The 15,701-nt window shown below is 49.1% G+C and overlaps 1 protein-coding gene across 3 annotated transcripts in view; it reads left to right on the plus strand.

Moving 5' to 3' along the window:
• ralgps2 (Ral GEF with PH domain and SH3 binding motif 2) overlaps nt 1-15,701 on the plus strand; it is a 677,925-nt gene that overhangs the window by 634,948 nt on the left and 27,276 nt on the right. For all 3 annotated transcript variants that reach the window (XM_072511682.1, XM_072511681.1, XM_072511683.1), the window contains one exon: nt 7,684-7,776. In XM_072511682.1, the coding sequence (XP_072367783.1) occupies nt 7,684-7,776 (93 nt within the window). The remainder of the gene's footprint in view (nt 1-7,683; nt 7,777-15,701) is intronic.

A 15,701-nucleotide genomic window follows, 5' to 3' on the forward strand; every position in this document is an offset into this window, starting at 1 on the left:
CGGTTTCTTGCCGGACATTGCCGCTTTAAATGTGTGGCTCCACAGTTGCCGCATGTTGTGACGTCATGGCGTTCGTTGCACTACCGCGCATGCGCAGTTGGGTCTTGCGTCGAGTGCGCCTGTGCATCATGTCCCTCTGTGTCGACGTCTTTTTCGGCGCGCACAAACGCGGGAGGCCTCGGAAAGCGTGCGAAATGGCCGCCCTCGTCCGGGCCGCGGGCCGGGAGAAACTAGACGCCTGCCTCGCCGATCCGGCTGCGTAGGACCCCTGCCGCGCCGATTCGGCCGCTTGAAATTGGGAGTAGCGGTTTGTCGCATTTTCATGCAGGACACAGGCTTCAATTGCGGAGGCTAGGGTGATGCCTTTAATTTTTAGGAGCTGCTGGCGTAGGGTGCCCGAGGTGACCCCAAAAACAATCTGGTCCCGAATCATTGAATCGGAGGTGGTGTCGTAACCGCAGGACTGCGCGAGGATACGGAGGTGTGTGAGGAAGGATTGAAAGGGCTCATCCTTACCCTGCAGGCGCTGCTGGAAGAGACACCTCTCAAAACTCTCGTTGACCTCGACGTTGAAGTGTTGGTCGTGTTTGAGAAGGACCGCCTTGTACTTGGTCTTGTCCTCACCTTCCGCGAACACCAGGGAGTTGTAGACATGGATGGCGTGTTGACCTGCTATGGAGAGGAAGATGGCGATCTTTCTGGTGTCCGAAGCGCTCTCCTTTTCGTTGGCTTCCAGGAAGAGTTGGAAGTGCTGTTTGAACAGCTTCCAATTGACGCCTAGATTTCCAGCGACTTGTAGCGGCTGCGGCGTGCTGATGGTGTCCATGGTGCAGGATGGCAGATTCCTGAGGATTCGAAGGTAGGTCCCACAGTTACCGGGTTCCAATCCTGGTACTATGATGTATTGGGTGCTCTGCTACACAGACGAACCAACACGGTTGCGAATGGTACAACTCAGTTTTATTACTAACATATATTTACAGTGGTAAACTGGTTACTGAGGTTCGATCATAACCCTTGAATCTGTGGACCTATTCCTATTACTATCTTGGAGTGGTACTCAGCACATGGTGGATGTCTGAGTGGCTTGCTGTGAGCTCCGTGCCCTGAGCTGTCTCCTGCTGCAATGAGCGGGAAGTGTCGTGTTCCGTTGATCTGTCCATCAGTATGTATGTCTGTTTGCATCATGATGTTTACCTGAATATCATGAAACTAGTTACACTAAACTTAAAGTGGTTTTATTTCTTCCAGCTCTTTCAGAGGACTATTGGGCGAAAAACTGGTAGAACCATCTGAAGTTCGCGATTTAAATCACTTTGTGGATGCTTTCCAGCGCAGCACAGTTGTTCAGGGGAAGTTGATGCTTCTGGACAATTGCCGCGTAAACCTTCAACTGGGAACTCCCCAGAGGGATCCCTTAGTGCATCTTTAGGGTACCCCCCCAAAAAATATCTGACACTTGATATTTTTTCCCCCCTTGATGAGGGGGGATGGGAGCGCTGCCATGGCGAGGGCTCGGAGGGTCGTTCCCTTGCAGGAGGACTCCTCCAGCCTCACCTATTCCGTGTTTGGCTCTCGTATCCATCTCCTCGCCCTCTTGGCTGTGGCCGCCCAGTGGGAGTATTGTATGTTTGGCAAGGCTGGACCGCCCATGTTTTTCCTCCTTTGCAGGAGGATCCTCTGGTTCTTACCCACCATACAAACGCCGTAACCATTTTGTCCACTTTGTGGAAATAGGCCTTGGGGATGAAGATCGGTATGGATCTCAACAGGAAGAACCTCGGCAGTACATTCATTTTGATCATCTGCACTCTCCCCGCCAGGGAAAGCGGGAGTGCATCCCATCTCTAGATTCTTTTTTACTTCCTCCGCCAGACTGGTCAGGTTCCACATGTGGATCTGTGTCCAGTCATGGGCTATCTGGATCGGCATGTAGCGGAATTTGTTTTGGGTTAGTTTGAATGGTAGCCCTCCAGGTCTGTTCCTCCCATGTTCAAGTTCACCGGGAATGCCTCGCTCTTGCCCAGGTTGTGTTTGTAGCCTGAGAAGCCTCCGAACTCTCTCAAAAGCTGCATGATTGCTTTCAGGCCATTCTGTGAGTCTGAGACGTAGAGGAACAGGTCATCTCTGTGCTTTCTGCGTCTCTTTGTATACCCTTTTTCAAGTCTCGTAGAGCGATTGCCGGTGATTCAATTGCCAGGGCGAACAAGAACAGGGACAGTGGGCATCCCTGCCTTGTGTCTCTGTGTAGCTGGAAGTATTCAGAGCTGGTGGTGTTGGTCCGAATGCTCGCCTCGGGGGAGTTGTTTCACCCATGAGATGAATCCTGTCCCTAGCCCAAACCGCTCCAGCACCTCAATGAGGTACTTCCATTCAACTCAGTCGAAGACCTTTTCCGCATCCGGGGAGACGATCACCTCTGGTGTTCTCTCCCCAGAAGGGGTTATTATTACATTCAGCAGCCGACTGATGATCGGAGTTAGCTGCCTCCCCTTGACAAAGCCAGTCTGATCCTCTGCGACCACCTCTGGTACTCTGTTCTCCAGTCTCTTGCCCAGGACTTTTGTGAGTATCTTTGCGTCTACATTCAACAGTGAAATGGGTCTATATGACCAACATTCCATCGGGCCCATGTTTCTTTTGGGTATCAGGGTATCAGCAATATCGTGGCCTGTGTTAACATATGAGGCAGGGTGCCCCTCACGTAGATGCGGAGCCAGGGCTGGTGCGAGTTTCTTATAGAAGTCCACCGGGAACCCATGGTGCTTCCAGCTCGCCCCACCTTTCCTTCCCCACGATTGGCATGTCCAGTCCATCGAAGAAGTTTCATCTCCGCATCCCCGTCGGAGGGTTCTCTAGATGGTCTCAAACATTCGGTTGATCTCTTTTTGCTCGATTATCAGTCTTTATCCTCAACCTGCGCTATCTCCCTCGCGGCTGCCTGCTTTCTTAGCTGATAAGCCAGTAGGTGGCCAGCCTTTTCTCGTGCTTGTAGAAGATCCCTTGTGTCTGGCGGAGTTGGTGCACTGCTATCCTGGCGGATAGCAGGTTAAAGTCCTATTTGTAGCTTTTTCCTCTCCGCCAGAAGCTCTACGGTCGGGGCCTCGGAGTACCTTCTGTCAACCTCCAGGATGGAGTCGATCAGTTGTCGCCTGGCCACCCTCTCTTCCCTATCTGTTTGTGCCTTGTAAGCTATAACCTCTCCTCTAATCACCCCTTTCAGTGCATCCCAGAACGTGGAAGGTGAGACTTCCCCATTCTGGTTATTTGTAACGTACTCAGCTATGGCTTGTGATATTTTGTGTCTGAAGAACTTTTCGGTCAGTAGGTCCATGTCCAAACTCCACGTGGGGTGCTGGGCACGGCCCGTCTCCAACCTCACATCCATGTAATGTGGAGCGTGATCGGAGATAACTATCGCGCAATATTCCGCTCTTACTATTCCTGGAAGCACCACTTTCTCCACTGCAAAGAAGTCCATTCTCGAGTATGCCTTGTGGACCAGCGAAAAGAACGAGAGATGTGAAGTACTTACTTAACTACCAGTGCCAGTTCCCTATTCTCCTTCAGCCACGTGGCCAGAGGCCTCCACAGCCAGTGGCAGTTATGGGTGGTCGGCGGGACAGGCAGGCAGGGGCTGGGTTTCCCATGTAATGGGTACATACGATCATGGGGTGCCACGGCAGACCCGCGGGCTGTGAGACACCAAGCCCCCCCACTCTCTGGAGCACTGGGGCAGCAACCCCACTGCCCCCAGCCTCATTGCCCGGGAGTGAAGATGGCTACTCACCTCTTCGGATCCCCACAGCAGCCATTGCGGCAGCTTCACACTTTTAAATAAGGTGTTCTGATTGGTGCCCGCGTGACCACTTGCTGAGGAGGCGGCTCGATTACAGGAGGCTGTTAGGTAGGGGGTCATTCCCGTTCATTGTATGGAGATTAGCCTTAAGTGATGATTATTGGCTTCTCCACGGCGGGATCCTGATTTGTTGTTGTGAGAGGAAAAGGTTAATGGTTGCAAAGGTGATGTGCATTCATTCTGATTCACAACTCAAACCAGAGTAGATCTCATGCTGTATTCTCAAGTGATGCATTAATGATTTATAGTGTGCCCAAAATAGTTTGTAGCTCGAATTCCACTGCAAAAGTTCAGCAAAGATCATTTGGAAATGATGATGGGAACATTTGAGCACATCTTAACTGAAATATATTGACATTATCTGAAACTATTTTGCAGTTTTTGAAGTTGAGGAAAAGTGCACACAATTATGCTGGCTTCTGTCCTTTGTTCTGATTTTTTTTCCGACTCCAGTGGAAAAAAGAACAGAATTCCGCGTCTGTAGGGAACAAAAACAGATGTGCTCTAGATCAAAATTGCATCCTTCAAATGGCCGTTGTAAGTTGATTTTGATGGTATTTTGCAGTACTTGTGGCACTGCTGTATATTTCTTCATTTTTTATTTATAATTTGTTTAGCAAAACTAAGCTTGACTTTTTTTGTTCAATTTTCTTCCCTTTGTCTTTGTCTGAAGGCAGTGCTGCAACAACACTTAGCCCAAGGTCAATCTTGGCATGTTGACTCAAAATGGCCTGCCAACACTCAATGCATTGGCATCATAGCTGAACCCAGTTCTTTTCTCATCCAACATCCGCACACAAACCTTTGACAACAGATATTCATGGGCATTAAAATAAAAGGTGCAGGAATAGTGCATAATTCATCTCCTTTCTCACCCCAACAGGTATATTGAATCCAATTATTGCACTCCCTTTCTATTTTGCATTGTGATTGAGCTTTACTACCTTCCTGGTATGTAGAACACGCATGAGTGCACTGCATTCATTGAGAGCCTTTGGAAGAATCCTTGAATGATTTGTTAGAGGAAACTCACAGAGTTGCAGTTGGTGCAGAGCAGAACCATCACAAAAAACCTTTGTTTGTTATCCAAAGTTTATTCCAAAAAGAAAATTAGCTGAACTTTGCAGATGTGGCAAAATAGTGGTGCTCATTGCTGACTTTGAAGAAAGTGGAACAAAGATCTGATAACTGATTTCAATCTGCAGGAACATGAACAACATATACTCCAGAGCTTCTGGATTTCTATCAGTTTTGAAGGAACTGCAAAATCTGGATCAATAAGCCTATTTCTCAGCCACACAGTTCATAGAAATCCTTAGCTTGGCCTAACAGGCCACTCAGTTGTACCAAACTGCTAAATCTCAGTAAAGGTGGCTATGTAACTGCCGATTGTTACAAAAATCCATATGAATGACTACCATCGTATAACAAAGGAAATCTGCCATCCTTCCATAGTTTGGCCAAAATCCTGACCGTTGCTTGACTCTTAACTCTGAAATGGCCGCAGAAGCAATCAGTTGTGCCAAGTTGTTGCAGAAAAGTCAAAAAAGAATAAAACCGGACAGACTATCCAGCACCAGAAACAACAGCAGCATGCTGGCCATTTAACCTTGCAAAATCCTTCTTACTAGCATCTGGGTGCATTGCCAAAATTCGGAGAGCTGTCTCATGGACTAGTTAAGCAATAACCAAATGTAGTCATACTCACAGAATCATACCTTACAGCCAATGCCCTAGACATTGCAATCACCATCTCTGGTTGTGTCCTATCTCACTGGCAGGACAGATACAGCAGAGGTGACAGCACAGTGCTCTACAGACAGTGCTCTAAACAGGTCCTCTTTCCTAGACTTAAAACAAAACAATGTTTATTCTATGAACTCAAGTTAACCTTTCTAAAACAGTGAACATCTTAGCAACCAGTAAATCAAATACACCCCCCAAAGAATACAACACTAAGTAATCTGTATGCTGTCCTTTTCAGCCAGAAGACTTAACAAACCTTTAAAAAGAAGCACATCAGCGTATACATTCAATACTGAAAACATTTATAATTCTGAATTCACCAAATGATTAAGAGATAGTCCTTCATGGCAGAGAGCTCAACAATACAGCTGCTTTGGCTGACTTCAGCTGCAACACACTGAAAAACGAAACTAAAAAGACAGAGACACACCCAAGCTTTTCTCAAATTGAAACTAAAAAGCAGAACCAGAGCTCAGCTCCACCCACACTCTGACATCACTGCAGTAACATGAGCAGCTAACCATTTCTTAAAGTGACATTCTCATGACACTTGGAAAGCTCATCACAATCCAGGATAAAGTAGCCTGTTTGATCAACACCCCAACCAACACCTTAAATGTTCACTCCTTCCACAACCTATGAATGGTGGCACAGAGGTTTGCACAGCTGCCTCACTTGGTCACTGTGTGGAGTTTGCACACTCTCCCCGTGACTTCGTGGGTTTCCTCTGGTTTCCTCCCACGGTCCAAAGATGTGGAGGTTAGGTTACAGCGATAGGGCGGGGAGTAGGCCTAGGCAGCGGGCTCTTTCGGAGGTTCGGTGCAGACCCGTTGGGCCGAATGGTCTCCTTCTGCACTGTGGGGATTCTGTGGATTCTACAAGAACATCAGAGATAGGATCAGGAAAAGCCCATACGGCCAATTGTGCCTGCACCATTATTTAGTAATATTGTTAACTTTGAGCTTCAGCTCCATTTTTAACGTCCCTGAGATTTCATCCCTTATTCCATTCAAGGCAACTTGGTCTTTAAAACACTTGGGATATTTCCGTTTGAAACCATTAAATCTTGTGATCTTGCATGGACAACTTGGTAGCAGCATAATAGATTGTGTTGTTTAGTACAATGATTCTGTTGCTACAAGAGAATTTTGCCCCTATTTACCATGAGCCAAGCCACCCCATGAGTGATCACCTGTTTAAGGTTATCTACTGTACATTTTTGCAAAAGAAAGAAGCCTTCCAGTTTGTCTCGATTTATTTTTTATTTGGTTTCACATTTTCTTATTTGCATAAAATATGTCAATTAATTATCTGGCTTAGGTGGCAAGTAGCTACCCTGACACCAAGGTGCCATCGTTGTTATTAAATACATCAACCCTGTTGTTGGACTGTTATTGCCATCTGCAATATTTAAAACACCTTTCATGCCATGGTATGAGGATATTGTTCAATTTTGCTGTGCCGCGAAGATTAGCTAAGGTATAGGTAATGCAAAGTGGAGGCATTCCCATGTGAAGAAAGAACAAAGAAAATGTCTTCCATCTGATGTCACTGAACAAAAACAGGTTTAAGAAAAATACCAGTAAGACTCTTCGTCAATATGTACCTTTTTTTCAGAACAATCTTCTAAAATTGTTGAATTTATTTTTCATTTGTATATGCTTTTACTAGTGTTCATATCACACAACTGCCAACCTATCCTTATATCTGCAAATATTAATCACCCCGAGGCAAACAGAATGTAATTTCAAACAACCTCAGTGCAATGAAAGATACCAATATATGATCTTGGATGGACTATAGAGGAATTTTAGAAGCTTGACCTTTGTGCTGGAAATCCAAGAGGAAAGATAATAGCCCATGCATATATTATTGCTGGGAACTGCACAAGCAAATGAGTAACGAGAGCTCTCCAGATTTCACAGATGTAAATCCTGTAGCTCATAGAGCACATCCTCTATGGTGTTCACATTGAAAACAAAGTTGGTTGACCCACCAAAACAACCACTCCATGATTTTCTTCCTCCAGATTGGGGTACAGTATCAGATCTGTTACTAGTTGTGGTCTTTTTCTGTAGGTTGCATCATGGACCAAGTACTGGGTGGCACTCTGTGGAGCAAAACTCTATTACTACTCAGCCAAGTCTTTAAAACCAACAGAAAGAAAGCATGTAAGTACAAGTTTTCCCAAAACCCGGTTGTTCTCAGACTAGCTAGAATCCAATGAAAGCAATCTGCTATATTAAACATAATCTGTCTTAGGCCATGACAGTAGACACTCCCATTGGAAAGTTTTATGTTATGGCTCTTAAGGGAAAACATCTACATTTACTATTACATTTTTTTTTCTGAAAATCCTTTTATTGGCTTTTCTCATATTTATAAACAGTTGTTATTTATATACATTACATTTTTCTTGCCCGCGCTAATTTGCTTTATTTTACAGAGAGGCTTGTTTTATCCTTCATCTGACTAACTGTATGTACATTTTGCTGCCCTCTGGATCGGTCTATGATACCTCCCCCTTCCTCCTCCCCTTGTGGTTTCCCCATTTTTCTTCTCTCTCTCTCTCTCTCCCCCCCCCACCAAGCCCAAAACATGTGGGTGTGGTTGGCCGGGCCCCTCTGGCACCATTCACATTTGTCCTCCACCTTCGGGAAGAACCTGCTCATTCGGGTTCTGGTCAGGTGCGCTCTGTGCACCACTTTGAGCTGCATTAGGCTTAGCCTTGCGCAGGAGGAGGTGGAGCTCACCCTGCTCAGTGCTTCGCTCCAGAGTCCCCATCCCACCTCTGTCCCCAGTTCGTCCTCCCATTTGTGTCTGGTCCTGTCCAGTGGTGTTCGGGCTCTGTCCAGTAGCTGTCCGTATATTTTCCCACATAGCCCCCCCTTCTCGCTGCTTGTGCCTATCAGGTCCTCTAGTAATGTGCTTTCTGGGGCCCCAGGGTACCCTACTGTCTCTTTGCAGAGGAAGTGCTTTATTTGGAGGTGTCTCAATTCCTATCCTCTTGCTAGTTTCCACTTCCTCGTCAGTTCATCCAGTGTCGCCAGTCTGCGCCCTACGTAGAAGTCCCCGACCGTCAGTGTGCCCCCGTCCCACCTCCATCTTTTGAAGGTGGTACCGAGCATGGCTGGGGAGAATCTGTGATTTCCGCAGGTGGGGGCCATAAGGGACATTTTGTTTATCCCGAAGTGCTGTCTCAACTGGGTCTACGTTCTCAGCATGGCCGCTACCACTAGCTCGTTGTGTACCTTGTTGAGGAGGATGGGAGTGCTGCTGTGGCCAGGGCCCGGTGGGTTGTTCCTTTACAGGATGCCTCCTCCATTTGTACCCAATCTGTGTTGGGTTCTTGTACCCATCTCCTCACTTTTTCTGCTGTTGCTGCCCAGTGGTAGTATTGTAGGTTCGGTAGAGCCAAGTCCCCTCTGACTTTCCCTCTTTGCAGTGTCGGTTTGGAAATTCTCGGGTTCTTTCCCCCCCACACAAACGCCATGATTAGCCATTTGGAAAAAGGCCTTGGGGATGAAGATCGGGATGGATCTAAACAGGAAGAGGAACCTTGGCAGTACGTTCATCTTGATCTTCTGCACTCTTCCCGCCAGGGAGAGTGAGAGTGAGCCCCACCGTTGAAGGTCTTTTCTTACTTCCTCCACCAGGCTGGTCAGGTTCCACTTGTGGATCTGTGTCTAGTTTCTGGCTATTTGGATCCCCAGGTAACGGAACCTGTACTGGGCCGTTTTGAATGGGAGCCCTTTAGCTCTGTCCCTCCCCCTTTTGGGTTCACTGGGAATGTCTCGCTTTTGCCCAGGTTAAGTTTGTAGCCCAAGAAGATTCCAAACTCTTTCAGTATTTGCAGTATTGCCTTCAGTCCCTCCTGTGGCTTCGAGACATAGAGGAGCAGGTCATCTGCATAGAGTGAGACTCTGTGCTCTCTGCCTCCTCTCCGGATTCCCTTCCAGCTTTTTGCGCCCCACAGGGCTATCGCCAGGGGTTCGATCGCTAGCGTGAACAAGAGTGGGGACAGGGGGCAGCCCTGTCTTCCTCTCTGTAGCTGGAAGTGTTCATAGCTGGTGGTGTCAGTTTGGACACTCGCTTTGGGAGCGTTGTGCAGGAGCCTCACCCAGGCGGTGAATCCCGCTCCTAGCCCAAACCGCTCCAGTACCTCGAGGAGGTAGCTCCATTCAACTCTGTCAAAGGCCTTTTCTGCGTCCAGGGAGACGATCACCTCTGGTGTTCTCTCTCCGGGGGGGGGGGGGGGGTCATTATCACATTCAGCCGCCGCCTGATGTTCGTTGTGAGCTGCCTACCCTTGACAAAGCCCGTTTGGTCCTCTGCGACCACCTCTGGTACGCAGCCCTCCAGCCTTTTGGCCAGGACATTTGCGAGTATGTTCGCATCCACGTTCAACAGTGAAATGGGTGTGTATGATCCACATTCTGTCAGGTCTTTATCTTTTTGGGGTATGAGTGAGATTGTGGCCTGCGCTAGCGTTGTGGGCAGGGTGCCCCCGGCCAGTGAGTCCGGGAACATGCCCCTTAGGTGTGGGGCCAGGACTGGTGCAAATTTTCTGTAGAAGTCCGTCGGGTCCCGGTGCCTTCCCTGCCTGCATGGAGCTGATGCTCTCCATGATTTCTCCCAGGTCTATTGGTGCTTCCAGCTCCCCCCGTCTGTCTTCCCCCACCACTGGCAGTTCCAGTCTGTCTAGGAACTGTTTTATTCCCGCATCCCCGTCGGGGGGCTCGGAGGTGTACAGTCTCCGGTAGAAGGTCTCAAATGCCCGATTGACCTTCTTTGGCTCTTTTACCAGTCTGCCTTTGCTATCCTTAACCAGCGCTATTTCCCTCGTGGCTGCCTGCTTTCTCAGCTGGTAGCCAATAGGCGGCCAGCCTTGTCTCCGTGTTCGTAGAAGGTCCCCCATGTCTGGTGGAGTTGGGACACTGCTTTCCCAGTGGATAGCAGGTTAAAGTCCATTTGCAGCTTCTTCCTCTCCACCAGCAGCTCTACGGTCGGGGCCTCGGAGTACTTTCTATCGACTTCCAGAATGGAGTCCACTAGCTGTTGCCTGGCCACCCTCTTATCCCTATCTCTACTTGCCTTGTAGGCTATGATCTCTCCTCTGATCACGGTCTTCAGTGCCTCCCAGAACGTGGAGGGTGAGACCTCCCCGTTTTGGTTGTTACTAATGTAATCGCCTATGGCCTGCGATATGTTTTGGTAGAAAGCCTTGCCGGCCAGGAGGTCCGTGTCCAGCCTCCACGTGGGGTGCTAGGCCGGCCTGTCTCCAACCTCACATCCATATAATATGGAGCTTAGTCGGAGATAACGATCGTGGAGGAGTCCATTCCCGTGATCCCTGAAAGCACCGATTTCCCCAATGCAAAGAAGTCGATACGGGTGTATACCTTGTGCACCTGCGAAAACGAGAACTCCTTTTCTCCCGGGTGCGGAAACCTCCATGGGTCCACCGCCCCCATCTGTTCCATGAAGGCCCCTAGCTCCCTAGCCATGCCAGGCGTTTTCCCCGTTCTGGGGTTTGAGCGGTCGGTCAGTGGGTCCAGCACACAGTTAAAGTCGCCCCCCCATAATCAGTCGGTGTGTGTCAAGGTCGGGGATTACTGCCATGGTCTTCTTTATGAATTCTGAGTCGTCCCAGTTGGGAGCGTACACATTTACCAAGAAGACAGGTGCCCCTTCCAGGACACCGCTGACCATGACGTACCTCCCCCCTGGGTCCGTAACTGTCTTGGTTCCCGTAAACCTTGTCCTTTTGCTAATTAATATTGCGAGCCCTCGTCCCGTAGCATGAGTGGTACGTCTGTCCCACCCAGCCCTTCCTTACCAGCAGTCGGTCCTTCTCCCTCAGGTGTGTCTCTTGTAGGTAGATTATGTCTGCTTTTAGGCTTCTTAGGTGGGCGAACACTCTGGATCTTTTTACTGGCCATTGAGTCCCCTTACATTCCAGGTAACAATCCTGGTGGGGGGTTTCTCATCCCCGGTCCTGTGGGATCACCCATACTTACCTGGTTACCATACGCGCCCCTGCACTCCGAGGTTTCCCTTTGCTAGGGGGCCATCCAAAATGGCCAGGGTCACCGCTCTCACCATGAGGTCGGGCCCCAGCGCTCAGGGGTTTCCCTTTGCCCAAGGGGCACCCAATGTGGCCACCAGCTTGTGTACGCCACACGGGTGCACCCCTGCGCTCCGGGGTCTCCCACCGCCCTGATACCCTCTCGAGTGGCTGTTTGCGGCGCCCCCCCCCTTCCCCCCCCCCCCCCCCCATTGCATTGACGGAGGAGACAAGCTCTGAGACCAGACAGCACAGTCCCACACAAGGCATAACACACATGTGCAAGTTCATGAGTCCATTGTCCTTGTTTGCGGTCTGTCCTCCGCTCTTTGTTCAGGTTTTCCCTACATTTTCCGTCCCCATGTCTTTCATTGCGGTTGCGTCTGCTCCTCCCTCAGCTTGTTTGCTCTAACAAACTCATCAGCGCCGCTGGGGTGTTAAAATACAACTCTTCCCCTCGAATGTTACCCAGAGTTTGGCCGGGAATAACATCCCAAATTTTACCATGCTTTTGTGCAGTGCTGATTTCGCCTTGTTGAATTCAGCCCTCTTTTTGGACAGGTCCGCCCCAATGTCCTGACACACCCTTATGGTCTTCCCTTCCCACATGCTCTATTTCGTTTGCAAGGCCCATTTTAGGATTCTCTCCTGGTCTTGGAACCGGGCAGCTTCGCAATAATTGCTCTGGGCTGGTCCCCGGCTTTTGGCTTGGGTCGGAGCGACCTGTGTGCCCTGTGTATTTCCGGTGGGTTTGGGAATACCTCCTTTCCCACTAGCTTGCCCATCATTTGGGTGATGTAGCCTGTTGGGTCTCTGCCCTCTATCCCCTCTGGCAGACCCACTATTTTAATGTTCTGCCTTCTGGACCTATTTTCCTTGTCCTCCACTTTCCCTCTTAGGCTCCCATGGGCCGTTACTAACCTTTTGACCTCGGCTTCTAGGGTTATCACCCTGTCACTCTGGTCCAAGGCAGCCCTCTCCAACTCCAGAATCTTTTTTTTTCTGCGTCTTCACTTCCCTTTCCAGGCCTTCGATGGTCTGCTGCATTTTGTGCGTCGTCTCTTTCATCATTGCTTGGAGCTCCGACCAGAGCGCCTCCTTTATGCTGGTCGCTGCGTCCTGCTCACGCTCCGCTGCTTGGTCCGCCATCGTGTTCCCTTTCAGGCATGCCTGTACCTCCATCTCGTCTTGTGGGGGCCGCCTGCCTGCGCGTCTGCCGCTCATGCGCCTCACCCTCGCTGCTGCTGCTGCTTGCGACTCCCTGTCCCTTCACCTTGGTGTATTTCTTTCCTCCAGCAATCTGTCTGTCTCTCTTTCTTTCTCCGCTGCTGTTCCTTGCCCTGAGGTTGCTCTCACTTCCCCCGCTCCTCTGCTCTCGCTGGGTCTGTCTCGGGCTTCCCTTTTTTTTTGTTTACGGGGGAGGGGGGGGGGGGGGGGTGCTGTGTTTGGTTCCCTTCCTTTCTCTCATTCCTTGTTTCTTTCTTTCTTTATTTATTTACTTTTATTTTTCCCCCTTCTCTTTTTTTTCCCCTTCCTTCTCACTTCTCAGGAGGGTTTCTACTATTACATATGCACAGAGTAACAGATTTTATATTTCTCATCAAAAGACAGAATACTGTCTTTTCTGGAAATCCGAAATAAAAACAGATTAAAATTCTCAGCAGGTCAGGAAGTATCTGTGGAGAGACAGAGATAATGTTTCCGGTCTGTTACCTTTCATTAGAACTGGGAATGTTGGAAATGAAATTGATTTTGAGCAAGGACAAATGGAATGAGGATAAAAGGAAGGTCTGTGATGGGGTGAAAGGCAGGAGAGATGGCATGATAGGGAATGATGGCTCATATGACTATCCATCAAAAGGGGCAGGATTCTCCCGCATTTGGCGCGTTGGCCCAATGCTGGCGCCAGGAACGGCGCGAACCACTCCTGCGTCGGGCCAACAGGAAGTTGCGGAATCCTCAGCACTTCCGGGGGCTAAGCCGGCGCTGGAGGGGTTGGCACCGCGCCAACCGGTGCCGAAGGGCCGGCGCACGTTGAGGCATGCGCAGAACCGCTGGCGTGGTTCTACGCAGACCGGCCAACGTGTTTCCTGCGAATGCGCAGGAGGGTTCTTCTCCTCGCCGGCCATGGCGGAGCCCTACAGAGGCCGGCGCGGAAGGAAGGAGTGCCGCCACGGCACAGGCCTGCCCACAGATCAGTGGGCCCCGAGCGCGGGCCAGGCCACTGTGTCCCCCCGGGGCCGGATCCTCCGCGCACCCCTGAGGACTCCACCAGACAACCTACGAGCCAGGTCCGGCCGTGTGGGACCATGTCCATTTCACGCCAGCGGAACTGGCCAGGAACTGACGGCTGCTCGGCCCATCGGGGCCCGGAGAATTGCCGGGGGGGGGCGCTGCAAACGATCCCCGACCGGCGTAACGTAAACCCCACCCCTGCCCGAAAACCGGCGCCGGAGAATACAGCAGCCGGCGGCAGGGCGGGATTAACGTCGCCCCCTGGGGATTCTCCGACCCGGCAGGGGGTCGGAGAATCCCGCCCCAGATGTCTATGATAAGAAATTGGAGTATGAGTAAGCCATTCAGCCCCTCAAACCTAATCCCACCATTCAATAAAATCATGGCTAATCTGACTGTGGCTGTAACTCCACTTTTCTGCCAGGCCCTCATAACCCTTGACTCCCTTGAATATGTTCAATTACCCAGCCTACAATGCTCTGCAGAAGGGAATTCCAATGACTAATAATGTTTTGAGGAGAAATGTCTCCTCATCTCCGTCTTAAATGAGACGCCCTTTATTTTTCAATTGTTCCACTGAGTTCTAGATTCCCCTACAAGTAGAATCATCTTCTCAGCATCTACTCTGTGAAGCCCCTCAGAATCTAATATGTTCCAGTAATATGTTTCCAATAAGCATACGCCCAATCTGCTTCATCTTTCTCATAAAACAATCCTTTCATCCCAGGAATCAGCTGAGTCTACCTGCTCTGAACTGCTTCCAATGCAAATATATTTCTCCTTCAGAAAGGAGACCAAAACTGTGCACAATACTCCAGATGTGATCTCACTAATGCTCTGCACAGTTTCAGCAAGAAATCCCTACTTTTATACCCTATTCCTTTTGCAATAAAGGCCAACAGGCCATTTGCCTTTCCAATTGCTGTTACCTGCATGGTATCGTTTTGTGAATTATATACAAGGAAACCCAGATCCCTTTGCGCTGTAGCACTCTGCAGTCTCGCTCCGTTTAAATACTATTCTGCTTTTCAGTTTTTCCTGCCAAAGTCAACAACCTCACATTTCCCAGTTTACATGCCATCTGCAAAATGTTTGCCCTATCATGTAACCTATCTATATCGCTTTGCAGACTCTTTGCATCCTCCTCACAACTTGTTTTCCTACCTATCTTTGTATTGTCAGAAATCTGGCTACAAAACAGTCAGCCTGTTCATCCAAGTCATGAATATAGATCAGAAATAATTGAGGCCCCAGGACTGATCGCACTCGAGTAGTTACAGTTTACCAATGTGAAAGTGTCCCATTTAGCTTGACTGTCTGCTTCCTGTTAGTTCGCCAATCATCTTTCCATACTAATATATCACCCCCAACACCATGAGCTCTTAACCTGTGTGGTAACCTTTTTGGTGGCATCTTGTCAATGCCTTTTGGAAATCCTAAATGTATCACATCTACTGGTTCACCTCTGTCAACCTGTTACTGCCTGTGTTTTTGTGCAGAAAACACCACTATTTGCCAGATGCCTGAAAGAATGGAGAGGGTCCCACTAGGGATTTTGCTGTCTGGGAAAATTGGCATTTAGATTCAGAATAATACAGCACAGAAAAAGACTATGCAATCCACCAAGACTGCTCCAAATCTTTTGAAGACACTTGGGGAAGAGCAGTGCAATGGGACTATTTCCTTTCAATTTATATTTCTTCAACTATTTACCCTAAACTCATCAGCTGACCAGAGTGGGCAATGCAGCAGCTATCTCTAAAACCATAGTCCACTCTTCCCATACAAAGAGAG

Source organism: Scyliorhinus torazame, chromosome 7 (genome assembly GCF_047496885.1).
Source record: "Scyliorhinus torazame isolate Kashiwa2021f chromosome 7, sScyTor2.1, whole genome shotgun sequence".
In the NCBI taxonomy this organism is placed as follows: Eukaryota; Metazoa; Chordata; class Chondrichthyes; order Carcharhiniformes; family Scyliorhinidae; genus Scyliorhinus; species Scyliorhinus torazame.